We start from the raw sequence: 24,645 nt of genomic DNA, 5'->3' as shown, positions 1-24,645 counted from the left end.
AAGGACTCGGACGACTGGGTAGCAGGAAGCAATGACCGTTGGCGCGCGACTTCTTCGCGAAGGAATTGCTTAATTTGGTCGAAGAATGAAGAGTGGGCGGAAGCAGCACTGGAACTGTCGGTTAAAGCCGAAACCGTGTCGTGCGGCGCGGCAGCTCGGCGCGTAGTAAGGCGTTGTTTACGGAGCTCATCGTAGCTCTGGCACAGGGTAATGACCTCGTGACCTCGTGACCTCGTGATTTTTCGCCAAGAGCATTTGGAAGGCGTCATCCTTTATGCCCTTCATGACATTCTTGATCGTTTGAGAGTCGGGCATAGCGGGTTCAATGCGCCGGCAAAGCTCAACTACGTCTTCAATGTAGGTGGTGAGTCTTCACCCTTTTGCTGAGCGTGATTACGCAAGCGTTGTTCAGCGCGAAGCTTGCGCCCAGCAGGGCGACCGAAGACTTCTTTAAAAGAATGGGTAAGTGCTGTCCAGGTGGAAAGGTTGGATGCATGATTCCGGAACCAGAGATTCGCGGCTCCAGAAAGAAGATGACGTTAGTCAGTTTAGCTGTGTCATCCCGTTCGTTATGCGCACTCAAGCAATCGTATGACGAGAGCCAATACTCCACGTCATGGTCGTCGCTGCCGGTGAAGACTGGAGGATCTCGTTGCCGTAGAGCACCGAAGCAGACGACAGGCGATGCCAGGGGAGGATCGGGCTGCAGGGCGTCCTAAGGCATGGCAGAAACGGTATGGAGCGCCCGTCTGCGGAGTTCCAGGTTGGTAAAGGGCCCAGCACGTCCACCAAATGTCAAGAGGCGTTATAGTTTAATTGGTAGAACCCTCAGGTAGTAGAACATCGCAGCGAAAGGTCACACAGCTTAGGTAACACAGGCACGAGGCTTCCAACCACTTGTTGTCGTCATCTTTCTCGAAGCAGTGCCTACTGCTCGTTCCTCTCCAGTACATACAGAACATCACGGCCACGGCAGAAATGCGCCTAGAAGGTCCGTATTTGTGATGCCTCAATAAAAGAAATGCCGACATGAGAAAATATGGATGAGCTAGCCGCCGCGGGCTCCTCTGATGCGCTTGTCCTCCTATTGTCATGATTTCCAGAAATAAAACGAAAGTATGAATTAAAAATTTGAAGGACATTTAGATTTCACCTTTAATAGTGGAACGCGATATCATTCGAAGATCTCTGACTGCTTTTCACGCTACCGGCAGCAGCAGCTTATTTGACCATAGTCGGGAAACGCTTGCGGAGAATGCTTTGCAGGAAGGCGAGCTTTCTGGTCGAAATGCGGCCTCTTGGGCGGGCGACGATACCACGGAGGCGAGCGCTATTTCAAGACGTTGCAAGGAACCGGGCGCGCCCTTCTATAAGCGTTGAGAATTGCGCGCTCCGGCGCGCGCGAATCTCGAAGGCCATGGCCGCCCTATGAATGACAGAAACGCTGGAAAAGTGGTTTGTGTTTTCAGCTTCTGCGTAATGTAATTGTTTTCTCGTACATTCAAATTACCATCCCAGGCTATCATGTCTGCAGGTTGAGCGCCTACATTCTAATAGAGTACGCTCTTAGCCACAATAAAATTTTAAGTGACAAGGTAGAGGCAATTCAAAGGAAACCTATAATGATGTGTGTGACTGAACTCTGGTAATGACACCTTAGGGGTGGGGGTGGTCTTCGGCATCGCTTTGGTCAATGTTTTCCGGTAAAAGGGACCTGCCCCACTCCCGGGAAATATAGGGAGAGGATCGTCCCCCGGAACACCCCCCCTCCTCCCCCCCCCCACAATGTCGGCGTCTAAGGCTTAAATGATGTATCATGGTAGCCGAGTGCCGGCGTCTCGGCTTTCATCACCTCAAAATGCACTTCGCTCAGCTAATGCAGCGGGTAAATACCTCACGGGTGGTACCATCTTTACATCGCCAAGAAGATATGGTTCCGACGAGCGTAATGCACTCAGGAGTGAAACGAAATCGTGTGCGGCCTGCTCCGTAAGTCGTCGGCATTGTTTTGATGTCCCGCAATGAGGCCGCAACCGCCGCCTGTTGGTTGGCCGCCTGTTGTCAGCCCGTTGTCATCCCGCGGCGAATGTGTTCTCATCGTTCGATAATACGCTTCTGTTCCCACGGGCCGCTGAAATGCGTATTCTCCCTCTCAAACTACCTCTGCTTGGCGCATTTGATGCATTTACGCCTTACTAGCGAATTGCCGCGTTTGCATGAAAAGCGATGCGGTTGAAAATTAATACGATACGCTTCTGTCGCATTCATGTACACGCGGTATATAGCTATTTCACTGTAGCACAGTTTCACGTATCTACTGCTATGTATGTTTGAACAATAAACATACAATATATGGAACACCGTTTCATTTAGGTAGATGGAATATACTAGCAAACTCTTTCCGCTAATAGCGGCAACCCTAGTGGAATAAAGGCTATGGTCCAGGTGCGTCGTGACATTCCCTTTTTTTCCGACACTGCTAGCTGTCGAAGCCCAGGAAGAGACTGTACGGCATCAAAATTTGCGTGTTACCAACTGTGGCACCATTTGCATTATTCTTGGAAAGGCGTACAAAGTACAATACACCGGTCAGTATTACACATGGCCACAGAAACACGGTAACCCGCTGCGTCCCGACGTCATATAGCTCGTGTGATCTACTAATGAACCGAAAGTTCTTCTGGAAGCTACAGTGCCCACCCACTGCAATCGCGAGTATTGCATTCGTCTCGTAACAATGAATATAACGATGTGTTGGGCCTTTGCTTGACTCGTAGCGTTTCATTGATTTAACGCCTTTCTTCTCCCCCCCCCCCCCCCCCCCCCAGTTCTGCAATGACTCTGCGGCAATCTACGCCAATCCCATCACCCTCAGGGGCACTCACATCACGGTGAAGTGCTCGAGCGGCGGCAGAGCACCTCTGGTTTCGACATTTGATACAAATGAAACCGTCAGCAGCAAGGTAAAAAATTTCAGCGCTTTCGATTATCTGGCATTCTTCTTTATGGGTTTTATACTCCAAATTCCCGAAGAAAATCAGGAGGCTTCCAGGACTAGACTGTGCTTAGCGCCCAGAGGGCTGTATACACTCAAAAGTAAGCATGCTTCCTGTTCTCCGATTGTGAAAAAGTGCATACACAATGTCAATAACAACAACAACAACAACAACAACAGGATGGGCACTGTTTGTTGTCGCCTTCTTTGCTTCTGTCGCACGTGTTTGTGATTTCTGATATTCTGAAAGCGTCAGATATGGTAGGATGCTGGTGTTGAAGCTTACCACAGTTTATAGCAGCGCTAAAACACAGCCTAGCTAACACTGGAAGGTAACTCTTGATGGGAGATCGGGGGGGAAGTAACACTCCATGCTTATTGATTCAACTAATCTAATAAGGAATAAGTACGTAACAGCGTACGAAATATGTAAATGTCGAAGTGCGGGCGTTCAGCGTATGACTGAACATGCTTTAGGTCGAGATCAGCAATGTGAACTTTCGTAACTTTCAGATCGGCCAATCTCTTTGTCGTTTGGAATGGCGTCTCATTTTCTTGTCTTCCCTAGCGGCCGGTGTTCGTACACAGGCGAGGTGGGCTGCCTCGACAGTACCGCTTGTCGCGCTATTATCGAGGCACCCTCACTAAACAAAAGAAAGCACATAGCGCCCTCCGGCCCCTGCAGGGTGGCTATGCGGGCCAACTAGATCGCCAGGTAGAGAGCGTTTGAAATGACGCACTTTTCGACAACCCACCGCGGTGAGCGCCAGTGTGGCACCAGCTCCATAGCTGTCACTTGCAGCATGCATACGTGGCAACTGGCGCAATGTATGAAATGAGGCTACGTGTACGGGTAGCGGCAAGTGGGTAGAACGGAAAGTTAACAAAGTGTCTTTTACACGGAGGAGTGTAAAGTGCACGCGAGGCTCGTATACGTTGCCCAATGACCACCGTTATTTATTTGCGTCTGAACTGTAACCACATATATTGATGTCGGATATTCCAGTACTGCAAACTCAGAAAAGGATTTCCGGACCTTGAATTCGGCTTGTCCCTTTTCGACTTGGAATGCGAGGACTGGGCGAACAGCTGCAACGATATGAATACACCGATGCCTGGCACGCAGAGGTTCAAGGACATGACCGCACACTTCTTCAATTTGAGGAACAAGAGTTCACGCGGACTGCCTGCGTGTTTTTGACGATCGCCGACTGCATGACCATCGACATGTTCAGTGTGTGGCGAATAACCAGCTGTTCTTCGTGGCTAGGCAACCCCATAGACTAATCATATAGTACGAACATTACCGTGTACTATACGTGCGTGTAACGTAAGCGCGTCATACAGTGCGCTCTTCGTTGCCAGTACGTCAAACTTGACGAATGTTTGCGCTGAACTAGCGCAAACAGGTGTGAATTAGCGAGGCATAGAAAGTTTGGTTTATTAATTATATTCAACTGGTGCATCGCCGTAGCGTTTCGATCTTTATGTGTAGTGAAACTTTGCGCGATGTTGAATTGTTTGACTTGCTGAGTGCGTCTCTGCTCAACTTTACGATTTCTTTCACGTGTGGTGAAGATTCGCGAGTTATTGGGTCGAACACATCACCGCGATGCCGATGCTGTTCAGATCACCGATGCTTTTACGAGAATTCTATTGTGCTCGAGAGACGTTGTACTGTTCTGACGTAATGTTTGTTTGCTTAAGCGCACAGTACAGTCATTCGCAAAGGTCACCGCCGACCCAGCGTCGCCGGAGACTTGGTCTGATATTTTGTGCGGTGCTCGTGATATTATTCTTTTTAAAGAAAAAGAAAATATTCAGTGAGCTTTACGCAAGGCATTTGAAAAAAAAAATCAAAAGACGTCAAATAAACGCACGCAACGCTGTTTGATGAAGGTATTCCAGCAATGAATTGGAGCACTTGTTCGTCATCCGACGGGCAAGGTCTTTCCGAGGCATTCTGCTGTGAAGACAATTGTCATTGAATGCCTCTCCAGTCTGCACAGTGATACCATGTAATAAAAAATGCAGGCTGTACGCAGTGTGGGAATCGAAATATTTGGTTCCTGTGAGTGTGACGAACCATTTTAGCACTTGGGTGAGTGTGTAATTCACTTCAGCCTGTCTGTTGGGAATCGCTAGCGACGCATTATAAACAGACTGCCTGCTGAATGAATCATTCGTTGGCGATATGTTCAGGGGTACCAATTTCACTGCGTGTAAGAGTCTATGGTCCCGCGCTACTTTCTGAAATCTCGTGCGGTTTATTTTGTGACCCCAAAATTAAACCAACGTGTAGCTATCTTCGGGGTAGTAGATTCTTATATTGCTCAGTAAGCCTATACAATTTTGCATTAAAAGCTTGCGTTGCACACGTTAAGCATTAGAATGCATTAAAGTTGATGAATGAATTATTAGTAATGACCTAAGCTCACAGAAAAAGAATATCAGGATTCACCGGTTCCCTGGGTATTTAGCCCATTTAGTCGTGCAACAGCATTCTCCTCCAATGATGACCATTTTCGTGTTTTCTTTTCTCTTGATCCCATGCATTTCCGCCCCTCCGATATTAGGGCTCATCTAGGGACAAAACCTCAAGAAGCCATCGGTTATTGCTTTGTTGCTTTGAAGGCGGAGGCCTGCAGCATATCTTTCTTTCTTTATTAGAACATTAAACATACAGTCAAATACTTTGTCAGTTTGCCAAAGCAATGATTCTTTTGAGCGAGTCTAGGCAGTGCTCTAGGTCAAATCGCCCAGTCTTGTGCTCTAAGGACAGAGGAAACAATAGGAAGAGAGAAAAATAAAAAGTACAATAGCAAAACTAAGTTTGTTGTATGCGCCACAAAGAGGAACCTGTAGTCCGCGAAAGAACCGATGCTTTTATGCGGACCACTGTGTATTTGCCTTCAAGAAGGCATAATACAAGTACACCATTTCGATCCCTGCTCCCTTCCATTCCCTCACCCTTTTCCTCCATCGCTCGTCTAATTTCTTGTATTTGTTCCTGCACGTTCTATAGTTTAGGCAAAGACATATTACAGCAGCAAAATATATGTGCAGCACATCCCTCTATTTAATCATATACAGTTGTCAATGTGTTGGAAAAGTAGCAGTCATCAATCGCTATTGGAAAGTAAAAAGAAAAAAATACGCATAGAAAGAACACAATACTCTAGTATGTTTTATACAACTGTTAGCGAAAGTTCATCAGAAGATTCCTGCCACATGGTTTGCTTCTGCTTTTCCCAGCCACTTGTCAGAACCGTGTGACGTACAAATTTTTTTATTTTCCTGAAAGAGGATACTTTGGGAAATTGTGTTTTATTGAAGTAGAACGGTGCATAAAGCGATCTCATTCTTTTACCGTGGTTCGTGAATGCTTTAGCCAGAACGAATGTTTCAGTCTTGCGCAGTTCACCGGTTTTGACGTTTTTGTTTTAAAGGATTCACCAAAATAACGCTTCGTAAATATCATATGAATGATGTAATAATTTAAATGCAAAATAAAAATAATGAAACAGTGTTTAACTGAAAGTTACAAATTCTGTGAAAGAGTAAGAATAACGCAGATTAGATAAATATTTGGTGACTTATCTTCTTAGCGACATGCGGAAGTTTCTTTCTCTATGGTGATGTCTGTTAAGAGATTCCAAATACGCGCGCCGGCTTTAGCAATCTCAGACTGGACGCATCGAAAGAGACTATATATTTACTTAGACAAAATGTATAGCGTTATGGAAACTTCCATTTGCGCAGTCAGGCTTACGAAATAGTATCTTCTCGGTATGGCGAAAATATTTTATTGAGACAAACGGTTCATCACGTCCATGTTAGTCTTTTTCCCCTTTTAGTATACTGAGGTTGTCTTTTCATTCCTGTGATAAGTTTCGGGAAGTTGTCGACAGTCATATTTTCTGTGTTCATCTTGCAGCCGGACAACGTCCGAGGGCTTACCTGGCCGAAGTGCCGTCAAAGTGGTACTTGTGGTAACCTTTAAATATAAAGTTTCCTTACTTTACTTTCGGAGTTCACTTTTTGTGTTACCAACTCATTGCAGCTCGGCCTCCTCCTCGTCGAATTTGTCGAGGGATCAAATACAGGAATACTAACTGCATTGCCATCGCCTAGGATGCTGGAAACAAATTTTTGAACGCCACGCACGGTCAAGACAAGTGAAATGTTTATTTTTTCATCAACGAATGTATTCGTATATCCCTCAAATTGTGCCAGAAATAACTGATATCAATGCTTCCATATTATTTGTCTTTTTAAGAAGTAAAGTAGGTGTCACGCGATCTTAAGAACAATCAGTTCGAAACCAGCAAAGCAGTGCATGCAGCTGATATGAAAAACGTAAAGGGCATAGAATGTACAAGCGAAGGCAAAATATTTTATTGAAACACTGTCATCCACGAACCTTCTTTACATTATTTACATATTCAACGGCCAGGGAAAAATAGCACTGACCGTGCTTCACTCCAATGTATTGCGGAGGAGAAGCTGTCACCACCGTATTTTATTGTAATTGCACCGAAATTATAGTCGTAATAGAGACACACTTAAGAAGCAGGACTTCTGCGAAATCATCATCATCATCATCATCATCATCATCATCTTTTATGTCCATTGCAGCACGAAGGCCTCTCCCTGCGATCTCCAATTACCTCTGTCCTATGAAGGAAGGATTCCAACTAGCGCCTGCGAATTTCTTAATTTCGTCACCTCACCTCGTCTTCTACCGTCCTCTACTGACTTTCATTTCTCTTGGCACCCATTCTGCAAACCTAATGGTCCGCTGGTTATCTATCTACGCCGTACATCTGCCCGGATCGATTTTTTTCCTCTTAATATCAATTACAATATCGACTATCCCCATTTGCTCTCTGATCCACACCGCTCTCTTTCTGTCCCTTAGCGCTGCGCCTAACAGTATTCGTCCCATCTCTCTTTGTGCCGTCCTTGACTTATCTTCGAGCTGCTTTGTAAGTCTCCAAGTTTCTGCCCCATATGGTAGCACAGGTAGAATGCATTGATTTTACACCTTCTTTTTTTTCAGTGATAATGGTATGCTTACATTCAGCATTTGACGTCTGACGTATGCACTCGAACCCATTTTTATACTCCTGTAAATTTCCTTCGGATGATCAGGGTCCCGTGTGAGTATTTGACCTAGGTAAGCGTACGCCTTCAAAGACTCTACGGGCTGACTGGTGAAACTGAACTCTTGTTCTCTTGTCCGACTATTGACCATTTTCTTTGTCATCTGCATATTAACCTTCTACACCATTCGTACATTCCCTCTGTTAAGGACCTCAATCATTTGTTGTAACTCGTCCCCAGCGTGGCTCAACAGGACGATGTCATCTGCGAATGGGAAGTTGCTGAGATATTCGCCGTTGATCCTCACTCCTAAGCCTTCCCGGTTTACTAGCTTGATTACTTCTTCCAAGCACCTAGTGAATAGCATTGGCGAGATTGTGTCTCCTTTATATTAGAAATGCGAACTTACTATGGAATATACAGATGCGAAGATACAGCTTGATAAAGGGCGAAAAATTGTCATTGTCAACAAAGTTCACTGCACGTATACACAAAACCTCGCAACAATATATTTAAGTACACGTATAAGTGTGCAATAAATCCACCGTAGCTAACCAAAGTCACGGTATATAATGCATGACAGTCACAGATTCACAGATCACAAAGCCCTAAGGCCTGCCCCTTCCCCTCCCTCCACTCCGAGCGATAGATCGTGCGCTACGGAAGGCGACTCGCTCCTTCCCCGCTTTCCTCTCTTGCGCACGGAAGACTGACCCGCCATCGTTACCTCCCTCATCCCTCCTGCTACGCTTTCAGCCGCAAATGCAGCCTGTGGCGCGCGGTGACGATGTTATCGCACTTGGACTTTATACGGAACACGACGGCGACGGCAGGAGTGCACCTGGAGTTCCCATAGAAATGTTATCATAATACCATAATAAGAGTACCCGGCAACTAAAGATCCCTTGCCCCATTACTTTCCGCAAAAGAAGAAGTAACAAAATGGAACTTTCCCAACGCGACAATAACAATGCTTTTTTTTCTTTTGTGTGGCGGCGGCACCGAAATACAAAAAAAAACGTGAAGGAAAGCGTGTTGGCCATAATTGAAGTGAACTAACATCGAAGTGAAGATGATGCGCCCAGGCGAACCCCTTGTAATCCCTCGTGTCCCCACAGGAATGGCAGCAAGGGACCATTGTTCCTTTTTATCGTGTACTAGCTAGAAAGCGTCCCAAAAAACTGCCAGGCCAAAATCCACTCGGCGAGAGAAAAATGAACGCGCACCGAAGTGCGCCGCGCGGTGGTTGGAGAAAGACTAGAAAAACGCATACGCCACTGGCTGCCCCTGGCAGCCCGCGGGTAGCGAGAACAATAAAACCGAAGAGGCTCAATGTGTCCTCGTTAAAAAAGTCAAAGTAGAGAGAAATGCGAACGTCGTTAATTTTGCTGGCTTTAGTGCCTTCACATGAATGTTTTGACGCAGGTGGGTGAGTGAGTGAAACAACTTTATTTGGTCCACTAAAGACGTAAGCAAACTCCACGTTACCTGGCTTGGCCTACTCGGGGACCATCAGGTGATACCTGACGGCCCTCTCGCGAGCCCTCTCGCGAGCCCTCTCGCGAGCCCTCTTGACTGCCAGGATTTGAGAGGTCTGATCCTGGGCCCTAATTAGCTTCATCATTTCCTCTTGGGTGAAAGGGGGACCGGCAAAGGCGCAGCCCCGCAGGACATGTTCGAAGTCCGCATAATCCCCACACTAAGGGCAGTCCGGGTTGGGAACCGTTCGGGGTACATTGTGTGCAGCGCCGCGGGGCTCGGGTAAGTGCGTGTTTGTAGAAGTCTGAGAGTGACTGCCTAGGCCCTGCACAGCGAGGAGTGCGGCAAAGGTAAGAGTCTTCTTGACAGATATTTGCAGATTTCGTTGTACGAGCAGAGAGGCTAGGTGAAAAAAAGATTGATATTTTTTTGTGTGGCATGACGGCACAAATGAACCTCCAGAATGCTTCGTCTCATCGCACCTCGCTGCGTGCTTTCTCAAGTTGTCTGATAGTGTGTTGATTTGGCTTATCTCGTTGTATGGTCTGATGTGCTTTAGAGAAGTCAATGCACTCTTGAAGTCAAATGTTTATGAGAACATTATACTAACAACGTTCCGGAATCGAACCCAGAAAGCACGATTTTGGAAATATCAATGCGTCTTTCGCACCGGAAGTTTATGAGAACGGTGTCCGCATGAAGTTTCGAAATTGATATCCATGCGCTCGGTGTAATATGCGGCCTCCGCGAGATGTCGCGACGAGCCCGCTCGCCATCAAAATGTCCTTGAAACTTTGTGCTTGGATGGGGCTCCTTCAGTTATGTGACTCCAGGTGCATGGGTGTTGCCACAAAATGCAGCCCCAGTTCGCAACGTTCACTCCTAAATGTCTTTTCGAACGTGAAAAAGGCATTCTAGACAAAATTCAGAATGATTTCCGGCGTCGGGAGTTGTGTTGGTCGACGGTGCTTGACAGCACGAAAACACATATCGGAGGGGAGGGGCTGAAGCCATATAAGCCTACCCCCTGGCTACGTCCCTGTTACCGGCGCACCATGCATTCCAGAGAAAAGGCCGCAGGCTTCGCGGTGGCAGCGCCAGATGGCGCCAAATACTCTTAGAAAAGCATGGAAGGGGAGTCCCGCATCAGTACGCACCTGATGCACAACTCGTTTCGACCTTGGCAACACGTGGCGTCGTTATATGATCGATGGTAATGCCTTACGGTTGTTAGATACGGACCCTTATCCTGGCATCACTCGAGTTCCTTGACCACATCCAATCACCGTCGCATTCCAATCAGGGCGCACAGGAGCGCGTCTAACACGTTCGCGGAAGTATCAGAGAAGTTGGCGACCTCCACCTCAGGTGCCGCCCGTCGAGCTATTGTCTCCACCACTGCTTGACTCTTTCCGAAAGTGCAACGGGAGCCTGGCACGGTTTCAGGTAATCTTGGTCCCGAGAAAAGCTGTTTTGCAGGTCTCAAAGCTCGCTAGAAATCAACCCATCTTTTCAGCTGAGCATTTTCAGACCAAGAGGCAACACCAAGGCAACGCCGGTGACAAGTCACCCGTTCGACAGTGTAGCCCTTGGAGCGATCCCATCTGCCCAATGTGACGGCACTTGCGCGGGCGCCTACCATTGGGGGAAAATGACGACACCGGAGCGGGCTCTACGATTGGCCGAAAATGACGTGAACGCGAGACACCGAAGGAGCTAAAGCGAACGACAGGGAGCAGATAGGGGCATTCATTCATTTCTTCGTTCTTCATGCCAAGGACCGCAGCAACCGATTTGCTGCCGGCCATCAATGACTTTATGACTGTTAACTACTTTGTCTTATTACTGTAAAGAATGTAAATAGGCCTTCAGTTTCATCTCAAGATCCTCCTAACGTCGGCCAACTCCCGCATTCAATGGCAAGATCCAATACCATTGACAGTCATCGAGAGATGGGTTATGCCGCAATGTTTGTTTGTGTGTAACAAACAAACATTGTTACACAAACAAACGAACAAACAATGTATGTTTGTGTGTAACGATTTTCCCGTCTGCCTGGGTAACTGGGCAGTCCGTAGTCGAATGGATCGCACGTCAGGCTGCTGTGCTGAGAGAAGCGGATTCGAAACGAAGCTTCTGACGAACTTTGCTCACTGAGTATGTGGCGATCTGTATATTCGTGCCACTCATCAGCGAACCTTTAACCCGCCGACATGGGTCAATGTAAATGCGGGACTGGGCAAGTACTGTTGTTCTGTGAAGCGCTTTGACACCGATTTGGACCACGGGGTATGTGCTACTCGGTTTGTGCTGTTCTTTGATGAACCTCTTTGATGCCAGCTTAGGTCACTGGGTATGTGCCAATAGGCGCGTGGCGCTCTTCAATGAACGTCTTTAACGCCAACTTGGGTAACACTCGCAATGCGGTGTTCTATATAACGGCAAAAAAGGTCCCTTAAATTTCCTCTAAGCTCGGCGGAATTACATACACGTCACAAGGGCTTCTCTAGGACAGCAGCCCGACACTTTAGCGGGCTGCTAAAGTGTCGGGCTGCGCCAAGTAAGAGAACCTGCTCATTTCTTCAATATGTAGAGAATATATGGCGCCTACATTTCGGGAAATGAGTTCATTGAGTCAGTGATCACCTAACGCGGCTATCTGGTTATCTGTGAAGACAGAAGCACTGAATTATGTATTCAAGGTTGTGTATGTTTACCTGACCATCAGAGACATAAAGTACGTAAATATTTAGGTAAACAAGTAAATAATAACAAATAAGTGATAAGATAACGAGTAAATAGGAGTGCAGCAGTAAACCAACCGGGGTAAAAAGCCATTCCGCCCTGCGAACGTGGATGACCAGCGGAGCGGTAACCTTCCTGGTAAGAAAATTTATGGCAATGTCTTTAGCGGCATGACTCATTGTCGCTGAATAACGACGGTCACAATGGCTTTGTGGTCACAATAACATAAACTGATCGGCGTACCCGCAAGAGTAAGCGCATACTTTGTCAGTGTCAAATCGATGCACGTAAGCCGCTGAGTGGTCGGTTGGGCCGGATCGGTGTGGCATCACAGGTGATATGTCTGGACAAAACCTCCTTTACTTGATGCTTGCCACGTCGCCAGTCTTCCCATTGGAGCGGAGGTTCCTGTAGTTCGGTGTAGTCGCGGAGAGACGGCGCTCGCTGCCGACCCTATTTCCTGTTGCGGAGGAAGTGACGATCGCTAGGCTGACGCGCGCTCGACCAATGGCTTGACGAGAAACCGCGGGTCTTGCCTCCAGGATTGCAACAGACGCCGCTAAAATCTCGGAGGCAGGGGAACGCGATTCAAGTTTGGAGCAGCACAGCGCGAGAACTAGTGCTCGCAGCCGACCCTGGTGGGTAGAAGGAAATAGGAGAGAGGCCGGATCCAGCTTCTCAGCTCACGCGGCAGGCACCTTCTAAAGGAGGCATTGGTCTGGAACACAAAACGCGTAAGGCACTCCATTCTCGGTTCCGAAACATCCACATTGAAATCGCAGATGACCACAGGGTAGTGTCATCGCAACTAACCCACACAATGTGGATTACCATGAGTGAATGAATGAATGAATGAATGAATGAAATACATTAAATATCCCTCAATAAATGGAAGGGGGCAACAATATAAAGAGGGGGAGGAATTACAGCGTACTGGGTTATGATTCATCGCTCATGGGCTGTGAGCCATTGATAAGTTTTCGGCATGCTGTTCTGTCTGTTGTATGCGTTATCAGAAAGAATGTAAGCTCTGTTCGCTTCACTTTGCTGAGTGCTCGTGGCATCTGCCTTACGGGGCTATGAGCCATTGATTTTTTGCTTGATTACGAGTATGTGAATGCTTACGGAGATATCAACCATTTATAATTATAACCCTGGCTATGTACAGCTCAGCTGTGAAAATGTTTGGGCTTGTCTTCTTTTTTTTCCAAATGGTAATTAATTTGCAGCCCATAGTTGCAGTGCAGAATTTCGCGTGTCTGTCTCTTCCATATAATTTATTCAGTGGTACTGTTCCGCGCAGCTCTCGGTAATCAGCGACCTCTTCAGTTTCAGAGAATTTGGACATAAAAGGCCTGTTCTGGTTAAATATCTAGCCGTAGGCCATTGCACGGCACACATTTTAAGGCGAAAGCCCTTTTAGGATTGGATTGGAAAAACTTTAATAAAAGTCCTGCAGGACGCACGTCAGCGCGCAGTGGGCGTCTTCCACGCAGGGACCGACAGGGAATACCTGGCGGCCGCTGCGCGAGCCTGCTGGACGGCCCATTGCTGGTCTTGTAGAAGCGGGCTTCTTAGGGTCTTCTCCCACTTGTCAGAGGTAGAGTCGGGCGGAGCGTTTCTGCACTCCCAGAGCACGTGTGCGAGTGTCGCCGTGACCCCGCACGAGGGGCACGCATCGTCTGGGTAGACGTCCGGGTAGACTATGTGTAAGGTGGCCGGGTTGGGATAGGTATCCGTCAGTAAGAAGCGTAGCGTTAGCGCCTGCGGCCTGTTTAGTTTGGGGTGCGGGGGCGGAAAGAGGCGTCGTCCCAAGTAAAAGTGTTTGGTTATTTCATTGTACGTTATTGGGGCATCCCTGTTCGCCTCCAACTCATCGAGACGTAGTTGCCCGGGGGTGACGGCGCGGTCGGTAAGCGCGCGCGCAGCGTCGTGGGCTGTCTCGTTGAGGTTGGGAGGGGCGCCCCGAATCCGACCCAGGTGGGCGGGAAACCAGATGACGGTGTGGTGTTTGTGGGTGCTTGGATCAGCGCCGCGGATGATGCGTAACGCCTTGACGGAGACGACTCCTCTCTCGAACGCTTTGATGGCTGGTCTCGAGTCGGTGAATATTGTCGTTCGCTTATCGTCGAGCATTGTCAGGGCTATGGCCACTTGCTCCGCCACCTCGGGATCACGTGTGCGTACCGTGGCGGCGTTTAAAGTCCGTTGCGAGGACGAGACCGCTACCGCGGCGAAGGCTCGGTTGCATCGGTAGGCGGCGGCGTCCACGAAAGCGACGTCGTCCGCTTTCTTGTTTACTCGTTTGAGGAACGCGGTGGCCCGGTCTTGGCGCCTGCCTCGATTGTGTTCCGGATGGACGTTTCACGGGATGGGTGCGATCGTGATCAGGTCGCGCAGCTCGCGGGGAACCGGCGTAAGCTCCGGTAGATCCTGGGTGTTCAGTGGGAAGTACCCGAGCTCGCGCAAGATGTGACGGCCGGTCTTCGTCATCGTCAGCTGTATCATCTGCGCTCTCTCCTGAGCCTCAGCGATCTCTTCGAGGGTATTGTGCACCCCGAGCTCGAGGAGTCGATACGTCGGTGTCGTGATCGGGAGCCCAAGGGCCCGCTTCACTACCTTCCGGATTAGTGTATTGAGCTTGTCACGCTCCGATTGTTTCCACTTGTGCATTGCTGCGACGTAGGTGAAGTGACATAGGACTAACGCGTGTACGAGACGCAGCAGATTGTCTTCTTTGAGGCCGTGGTGACGGTTGGCCACCCTGCGTACAAGTCGTATTGCGTTTTCCGTCTTTGCCGTCAGCTTGTGGACCGTTTGGATGTTGGATCCGCCTGCCTCGATAATCATTCCCAGTACTCGGATGGAGTCAACCCTGAGGATTGGGCGACCGTCTCTGGTGCGGACAGTGATGTTGCGCTCGGTCGGTGGTTTCCATCCGTTAGGCCTTTTGCCTCGTCGTTTTGGGCTGTACAACAACAGCTCCGATTTGGCGGAGGAGCACTTGAGGCCCGTGTGGTCGAGGTAGGATTCGGCAGTTTCGACTGCCTCCTGCAGAGCGGATTCGATAAAGCCATCCGACCCCGCGGAGCACCAGATGGTGATGTCGCCCGCGTATACCGTATGGTTGAGGCCTTGTATCTTCGACAGGCGTACGGAGAGCCCAGTCATCACCAGGTTGAACAGCGTCGGCGAGAGGACGGAGTCCTGGGGGGTGCCACGCTGTCCGAGCTCGACTTCTTCCGACGTGAGGTCTCCGACACGGAGCACGGCCTTGCGACGGGTTAGGAAGGAGCGGACGAACTCGTAGAACCGGCGCCCGAGCCCTAAGGCCGTGATCGCCTTTAGTATTGCCGAGTGCTGGATGTTATCGAAAGCCTTCTCCAGGTAAGGCCAAGTATGGCGCGGGTGCCCCAAGTAGCCCCGGCGTCTATGATTTGGGGTTTCAGGAGAAGCATCGTATCCTGAGTCGAGAGCCCGGGGCAGAAGCCGATGATGTGGTGTGTGTAACAGTCCTGGTCTTCGAGATACCGGCCGACTCTGTTGAGTACGACATGCTCGGCCACCTTACCCACGCATGACGTTAGCGAGATGGGGCGAAGGTTATCGACGCCAGGCGCCTTGCCCGGTTTCGGAATGGGGATCGTCTGGGCGAGTTTCCAGGCATCAGGTAACTCGCCCCGCCCCCACACGTCATTGATGGCGTCCGTGAGGTACACGACCGAGGGATCGTCTAAGTTCCGCAGGAGCTTGTTGGTTATGCCATCGGGGCCTGGGGTGGAACGGCCGTTTAGTTCGTGGAGAGCCCATGAGCCTTTTTAGGCTCATGGTGAAGTTTGTGTCAGCAGACCTGACCGTCGGAGCATCCGCCGAAGTGCCATCATGCCATATGAAGATGATGGTGACAGTTAGTGAATGAAAACGTTATAATAGAGGTTCGTGGAGATTAACAATGGCTACTAATGACTTATAATTATTAAGGACTCCGAAATGACCAATATTTCTAACGACGACTTGTAATGACCACAATTGATTATAAATGACTTGAAATGTCTAGTAATGAGTAGTAATTCTTAAAATGACTACTAATTACTTCTAATGACTACGAAATGACCAATATGTCTAATGTCGGCTTCTAATGACCATAATTGATTACAGAGGACTAAAAACGCTTACTACTGAGCGGTAATAACTAATAATGACTGAAATGATTTATTTGAGGAACGCAGGCCGCAAGCGTGCCGTCTCTCGCGCGTAAGGCACGCAGCTGAGGCGGGTAGGGGAGAATAATCTTCTCCCGCGGCTGCTGCTTACGGCACTGCCGTGCTGGCGTCATATCTCGAAAACGATATGCGACGTGGCTAAGTGCGCGGACGCGCGTGCCTCACCTTCAGAGCAATCGTCGATGTTTGCAGGGTGCAGGTAGAGCCGCTAGCTTCGCATACGCTGTGCTTTCGGCGTTTCGTTCACGTTGAGGCGAGAGATGCACGAAGCTCAATTCGCTGGCGGCTGTTTCCGCGATTTCTCACTCCAGCGTTTTGACAGCGATATAATCGAGCGAGATTTATTCATGTTTACGCGTGCGGGCGTGACACCGTGGTTGCTAATTTAGTTAGTAATCGAATGTTTAAAAGTTTAAACGGCCGATAAAACTACTATCATTACTTCGTATAGCTATCTGCTAATTTGCTATCGCAATCGGTGCTTCCTTGCGAAAGTGCGACTTCTTTTGAAAAGGGAAATCAATAAACCATTGCAAAGGGGGGGGGGGACGCAATTCCCTTTTGAAGAAAACTAATTGACATTGTGTCGTTTAAATCCCCTGATGAAATTTAAATCATAATGACGTACAAGCCTGATTGGATAAGACTTCTCAACAAAGCCAGCAGGATATTGCGAACGATGGTTGAATGAATGAATGAATAAAGCCTTTATTTTAAGGAAGGGGACGGCTCTAGGCCGCTGATGGGGATTAGGAGGGAAGGGAATATGGGTACCCAGACTGTTGGCTGAAACACTTCTTCATCTCAGTCTGGGATCTTCCGCTTTATGCAGGCTCAGGTGCATGTTCAGTTCCGCCGCTCTCACATGGGCTGATCGACCCCTTCTACACTACTCGAAACAGGCCACTTTGTCTGCCATATGTCGCAATGGCTTTCTGTGTTTCATGGTTAGTTTGTATTGCAATTCCTAGTGTTCTAATGTCTCCGTGTAGTAGATGCTGAATGTTGGATCTCCCTTGTGAAAAAGCTGCACAGCTCCAAATGAGGTGTTGCAAGTCTGCTCTGCATGACTCCTGGCAATGTGTACATCGGGTGTAAGTCTTCGCAATCGTGGCTTGTCTGGGTTGGTGCCATTTCTCAAGTATGTGTGGTGTGTATGCAGCGTTGGCCATAACCTTATTCAAGAAAACCTCTTCCGTGCGGGTAAGCCCGCCCTTGTCGTCAAACACATGTACTGGTGTAGCTTCTAATAGTCTCCGTTTACTGTCTGCTTTTATTTTAGTACGAATGTAATGCATGAGTGCTCTGCTAGGAGAGCCTGCAGCCAATATCTTTAGGTATGGATTTTGGTCCGCGGGGTTTGGCGAGGAAATGGAGTGTGGGTAGCTGTACGAGTAATCAAGCCCACCCGCTTGCGCGGCAGCTGCGTGAGCGGCTGCGTTTCCCCCATCCGCGCCGGTGTGCCCCGGTGTCCATAGGATTTAGACTCCATGTTTAGACTCCGTATTTAGACTCCATGTCGCACGTCTCTGTAGTATTCCAGCTAAAAAGTTGGGCGCTTTATCTGTATTACAATTTGGCCTTCCAATTCCTTCCAATTCCTTCCAATTTTCCTTCCAATTCGTTGTGAAAATATCAACTTATCGTCTAAACATGTCCATTGATCTGTTCACTTGAAATAAAATATGGATGTCTACTATGCACCTTCTACGACCATTTGCCCTTACGAACTACTAGGTGTCATTCAAGAAGATGTTGCCGCCAGGCAGGGGAAATATAACGGCTCATGTGTGCGATGGCATCATTGACATCAGACACATGCTGGCGGGCTGTCCCGCGACTCTCGCCGACCCCGAAGAAAAATGGCTTTACTGGCACAAGTTGATAACAAGCTATTCATATCAAGATCAACTACGGGCTGTCCAGAGGGTCCACGATGATGCCATAAGGCTCGGCCTGGCGGTGCCGACGTGGACGCGGCCCGCCTCGGTCTGAAAAGACCGGCCTTCAGGACACTAATAAAGTTTTGTGAATGAATGAATTTAGAGTGACCGTGATACGCACTAGAGAAGGCGGGCATGTGGGATTTTCGATAACACTGGAGTATGCAAATCCTTGGCCACTACTAGGGAAGCAACGTGAAAGAAACTCAAGATATGATTTCCTAGAAGTTGTGAATCAATTATGGAGGCCAGAAATCTCGCAGGGCATGCCGAGAATTCGTCTAGCGGACGGTCGAAATAATTTTAATGCCACTACCTGTCAAACTGTGGCCCAACTGCGAACTCACCCGTGAGATAACATTTCTCACTAATGCTGTCCGACTGCTTATTTAGCTGAGGTCCAGGGAATGCGTTTACTTTCCTTTGTAACTACGTTTAACGTCAGCGCTTGTGTCAAGGCAGGACATTCATCTTCATCATCTGACACATTTATGGGTCTCTATACGAACGGTCTATTGTGGCGTTCCGTCAGGGTCTTCTTGGACAATTACATCCTTGCCAAACTCTTTCGGAGTCTTTCCGTTCCTCTCAACATATATAAAGCAATTATGGGGTTTAACATGCCAAAACCAATTTCTGATTACGGGGCAACTTGTTAAAGACCGCATGCTAGTGGTCTGGCATTAGGGGGGAGCTTTTGTTGGGTGCTAAGAGGGTTGTAGTAAGGCAGTTGCCTGTGCCGATCGTTGCAGTACGGCATGATAGAAAGGCAAGGGCTTGGCCTTGCTGGCGTGGGGTCTTTTTTCCAGTGCTCCAACCGCCTCCGCTGCCCTGCATGCTCTTTGTACGAGACCACTTTGGCCCTCGCAGCAATCGCTAACCAGCAATACCTCCCACTGCTCCGCGCTTGGATGAAATTGAAATCCTGATGGTTGGTACGCCACGTGGTGGCGTAAAGAGAAAAGTGAACCTGGTGTCCAGAATTGCTGGGTATGAGAATACGCGTCATTTCTTCTATACCTACGGCGGTTCAAGAAATGTGCGAGACAAGGGCACCGACATCTTATCGGATCAGGTGATACCACAGCTTTGCTGGCTAACCGCCCTCACAGCATTAATTGGCGCTCCTATTGTGTTTTCGAATTTAATGATGCGAAAGTGTCAAATGGCCCGTTGAGAGAAAAAGCCGGTGGCGTCTGCAGCAGCGAATCAGCGCTGAGATTCCTATTGGCTGTGACGCCGAGTCACGAGCGCACCTCGACAGAGCGTAGCGCACGAAAAAGAACACCTGCTGCCTTGACAGCGCGCCAGGTGTTGTGTGAGGGGAGAGGGCATCGCCGCGACGCCACGTCACCCACGCTCTCACCCTCGGAAGCCTGTGTCATCTGCGTGCGCCTTGCCGCGCAAGCTCTAGCCTGTGTTCTAAGCGTGCCTCGGTAAGACCAGATTATAACGCGCATGGACTGCCCAGCGGCGTTCTATTGGCCATTAATGTTTTCGCGTTTACAATTCGTGAGAAATGATGAAGTGTCATCGGGTTTTTTGAAGCTGCCTTTGATGAACACGTACTTTTGCCATCCCACATAAACTGGTCGTGTCCCCCCCCCCCCCCCTATGTTAAGAAATTTAACCTTAGTTGTAGTTTTAATTACGTCAGCGCAGCCGTCTAAGTTTTACACCGACAGCAAAACCGACTAGCAACGCTATGGACCACTTGTAACGTATTTTACATAAAAAGGCGCATTCAACCCGCCCATTTGGGGCATTGCCTACATATTATCCATACAATATCACTAATTCTCCCCAGACATAAACGGGATGCCTTGTCTAGCTCACCGACTACAATAGAGAAACAAACTACCAGTCTCGTATGATGCACGAAACCACATGGAAAAACGAGGTTTTAGTAGCTATCCGCAACACTTTAATTTAAAACAAGAAAGTGAAATCTTCGGAACGCATTGCGCTTTCGTTTCTCCCTATTTTCACAGAAGTTCAGGTCCGTATCTCGTCCTGTTATTTTAGGTGTGTGGGAATAATTTCGATTAGGGGCAGTATGAAACCCTGGAACGCTTCAATGAGCAACTTTCTCCAAAGGCTATAAGGAACCTGCACAGAATAAACATTTATTTCTCGTCACTGAGGGCACTGTTTCGCACTTCGAATAAATTTAGTACAAGCGCCGTTCCACGCATGTCTTACCGAGGATACCTTGGAAAAACAACTTATTGCTGTGTTTAATACATAAAAATTGGGAGAAACCGAGTATGCGGTAATTACTTACGGAGCATGTCAGCGACCTACACAGTGCAAATTTTTGTTATACGTCACCAAGGAGTGCCCCACATTTCTTGAAAATATGGAATATTTCCTGTTTGTGATCTTGCCGGAAAACGGGCGGAAGTGTAACTCTTATATAAGATTAGCATGAAAATTAAATCGACAATTTCAGATGTAACACAGGCCTGTAGAAAGAAAATTAAAGTTAATGTTCCACTGGTATTGAAATAGCCCTGCACGTACGAACAACGTCATTTTCTCGAGCCTATCTACGATAACTCGTGCTTACACAATGAAATTCGGCAGTTACACCTGTAGGAGGTTTCCTTACATTTTTGATCATGATAAAATACTGAGACTGCAAAGGTATTTATGCTATCTGTAGATGGAGATTAAATAATTCCAGCATTTGATAATCCAACTATTTCCGGCTTTAAGGAACACGAGTCGTTGGGCGCGGCTGATTATAGTACATTATCCGGACCTCCCCTGGCGCCCGCCGGTTAAATATAGCAACCAAATTATGTTTTAAAATATAGAAATATCAGTTTTAAAAAACTGGACGTGATGAAACTAACGCAAGCTCACATTTGCCATGGCGGGAACTGCCCAGCGCGAGGCCTTCTATGCAACGTGAGCGTGTAGGCCGAATATCAGGCGTCTTCCGCTACATCGTGTTCCTAGGAGGCACAGAAGAAAATCTTCGCTGCCTAAGCAGGGGATACGCAGTAAACAATATCATTATTCAGGTGGCTACTCTATTGAGGAAGAAAATTGAGCTTGAGGTGTAGTTTTAACTAGCGTACGCTTGCAGCAAACAGATAAAGTTTGGAAACAGAAAATTTAGCTCAAGCGTGCAGTCGAAAGTGGCCGCTTTCAAAAGTACGGGGGCAAACAGCCTACTGTGCCCCTCACTTTTGACAGGGATAAGGGGGAGGGCAAGTGCCCACCCCCCCCCCCGCATCTGCCCCTACCTACAGGCCAATATGTCTATGCGATGCAACGTGTTTAGATTGATGCGCTGCCACACTGCACGAGGTCGAGAACGAGAAGCAGAAGAAGAAGACATCGACGACGTGTGCCACGCGCTTCCGCGTCGTGCTGAATTCCGGGCCGCTGACTGAGAACCTTCGGGGCTGCACTCCAGGAGAAACCCGGTTAGGCCACGCCTCCATGGGTAAGTTGCCTGACATTGTAATGCGACCTGAGCTGTTCCTTAGCCGAAATTTGCGTGTAAAATGCCGTCATGCGGATGTAGTGTTCGGCTCAGAAACAATCAGAATGCCGTCAGCGCATAAGTACGAGCATCACCCGCTGTGTCCGTCGACAATTACGAGTTACGTAAGCCCGCGGAAGCGGAATTTAAGCTGGAGTCTGCTGGAGCTGGAGCAGTCAGTCCGCACACGAGCATGGCGTGGCTGAGCTGCAACGAATGGTGCGGCAGAGCAGTTGGGCAGCGCCTTTCTTGTGGGAGACGGTGATTCGGTGGCCCTGCGCCGCGTTGCGGTCATCCGCAGACCGAAGCGGCCATCCGGCCTCTCGTATGAATCTTGCCGATATGTAGAAGCCGCCGTCATGAAAAAAGGGCCACGTCATTTCGGTCCCCCTTGAAGGGACGCTAAACAGAAATATCAAGTGAAGCTGCATTGGCATATTGCGATTCTGCAGTATCACAGCGACCACTGTCAACTGAGGGGAGGTTTTGGAAAGAAGAAAAGGTGCGAAAACGAAATACGGGTGGTGTTGCCTCTGCTGTGGGGCTTGGGCCCGTAAAACACCAAGCCCATTGACGAATACGTCCGGTAGTAGGAACGATGGAAAAAGCGTTTACTTGAGATTAGTTAGACGCAGTTATCGGAGAGTAACGGAAACCCACTTCATGCAGGAGCATGTTAAACCTCTGTGTTCACATATGGACACGTCGCTATCACTGCACGAAAGGCCTGCGCTTTTAATACCATGGTCTTTCCTAAGCGAGTTGACTAGGGAATCTGATGACTGTGTCACGTCAGTCACGATCTTCGAATCGGTCGCAATACCCCACCCATGATGTGGCATCGCTCTGCACCACTCACACCAACGATGCACTCCTACCACCGATGAACTCACACCTCCGATGGTGTGAAATAGGTGGCCGTATAGCACCCGGGGAATCCAAGGTCGAAGCCGTTCCCAAGGTAATATTTCACATATTTTCCCTTTTCATCATTAGTTCAGGCGGCCGGGTAGTGGTAAGGGGCGCCTTTCGTGGACCCCCTCAGCAGTGGGTCTCAATACTGCGCTTCGGTAGGCCCCGATGGATGGATGGGGTTGCCTCGTGGCCGATTTTTAATGCCCTTGGCCGTGTTGAGACGTGATACGGCCTTTAATTTCCCGCGCCAGTTCGTCCTGCGTTATGGGTTCTGATGAAATCTGCTCGGCTCTTGTTAACTTTTCATTGCTAAAGGTGGACTGCATTGCATTCCGAGCCAAATACTTTGCGAATTTTAGGCCCTAATACCAAAAAGGTCTCAGAAATCCGCGACGTAGCACTGACGCAGCTTAAATGGGGTTTCAGCATGCGTAAGGTAACAATAAAAGTTCGCCCATTATTTCTTTTCTAGAAGTTAACCACTCGCCGGGACATTCATGAAAATAGTTTCGCAAATGCTCAGTCATGCCAGAATGATTTTTAGTGTTTAGACCGAAATCCTTGGCCCCCTTATTACTGAACTAAGCAGCTGCGTCTTTTGGCGCCTCGCGTGTCTCCAACACCCTCCAACACAGCGAGGGTTGGGGCATCCCTTAAGCGACTCCTGCTCCTATGGAAGCAAGTTACCCGTGCCAGCGAAAATGATATACTGACGTGACATCCTAGGCTCCATAGTGGAGAAGCATCACGGTGAAAAGCTACATGCGGGATGTCGCGTGCAAACTTATACCGTGAAAGGATGCTTGGCAAAATTGAAAACATACGATAGCGAGGTGGGTAAAAAAAAAAGAAAAGAAAAAGACATTCGCGACTTTTCACACCATATGGCTGGGATAGATGGGTTCTGTCAATGTGTACTGGGGTCTAGCTATTTGTTTATTGTAAATGACTGTATTGCTTTCTACAGTAGCCAGAGACAAAGCAGCAAGCTTCATGAAAATTTTCTCCTTCATAGCTTAAGTACATATACTTATTCTGAAATTGCTCTTCATCTGTTAGTGCAGACATGTCGGCAAAAAAGAAATAAAAAACGTTTGCCATTCGTTCTCGCCGACACTTGACTTACGCCACATGACTTAAAGATACAGTTTTTAAAAAATACGTTTCCATCGACATATTAGTATGCTATCACCCTTTGGTGTTTCTCATTATTGAATGGTGTGGCTGCCTGAGCTTCTGGCGAGACACAGCGTACAACCTCATTGACTGTATTAGCACCCGCTTGACAGTACCAGGCTGAAAGCGTTTGCACAGTGGTTCCATAGCACCATCTTCCTGCTGCCATGAGTGAAAAGGCTTAAATGTAAGCATGTATGAGCTTATAAGCTTGCCGTTTCGCTTCACGCCAGGCTCATCACTCCATAGATTTTAAACGCTAGCTCATATTTCGCACATCGTTCAGAATAGTAAATAAAGACTATCAAATATATTAATCGACACAACCATTTACGCTCCTAACCTAAGTACGTGTCTTACTGAGCGCACTTCTGACTTGGCTGCATGCCTTAACTTAGTACAGCTCAAGACGAACAAAGTTGTGGTATTTTGGAACCACATACTGTCGTTGAAAACTTAAGTGTTTAGAAATTTCAACCACAGAACTGCAACGTACTTGCCCCTTCGTGCCTTTATCCGCACTGCAAAACGTAGTTCCCGATGGACGCCGACGTCGAAAAAGCTCGT

General features: G+C 48.2%; 1 protein-coding gene across 4 annotated transcripts in view; it reads left to right on the top strand.

Moving 5' to 3' along the window:
- Positions 1-24,645, top strand: part of LOC135895934 (uncharacterized) — a 71,847-nt gene that overhangs the window by 39,948 nt on the left and 7,254 nt on the right. Inside the window, exons 9-11 of one of the 4 annotated variants that reach the window (XM_070533962.1) lie at positions 2,829-2,963; positions 3,034-3,096; positions 4,002-4,178. In XM_070533962.1, the coding sequence (XP_070390063.1) occupies positions 2,829-2,963; positions 3,034-3,069 (171 nt within the window). In that variant the 3' untranslated portion in view covers positions 3,070-3,096; positions 4,002-4,178. Of the gene's footprint in view, positions 1-2,828; positions 3,097-4,001; positions 4,898-21,783; positions 21,949-24,645 lie in introns of those variants that run through there. The other 3 variants (XR_011512148.1, XM_070533960.1, XM_070533961.1) reach the window with 3 other exon arrangements.

The sequence above is a fragment of the Dermacentor albipictus genome, chromosome 2 (assembly GCF_038994185.2).
Source record: "Dermacentor albipictus isolate Rhodes 1998 colony chromosome 2, USDA_Dalb.pri_finalv2, whole genome shotgun sequence".
Lineage (NCBI taxonomy): Eukaryota > Metazoa > Arthropoda > Arachnida > Ixodida > Ixodidae > Dermacentor > Dermacentor albipictus.
The sequence above is the reverse complement of the archived record's forward strand: the minus strand, read 5'-3'. Positions and strand labels throughout refer to the sequence as shown.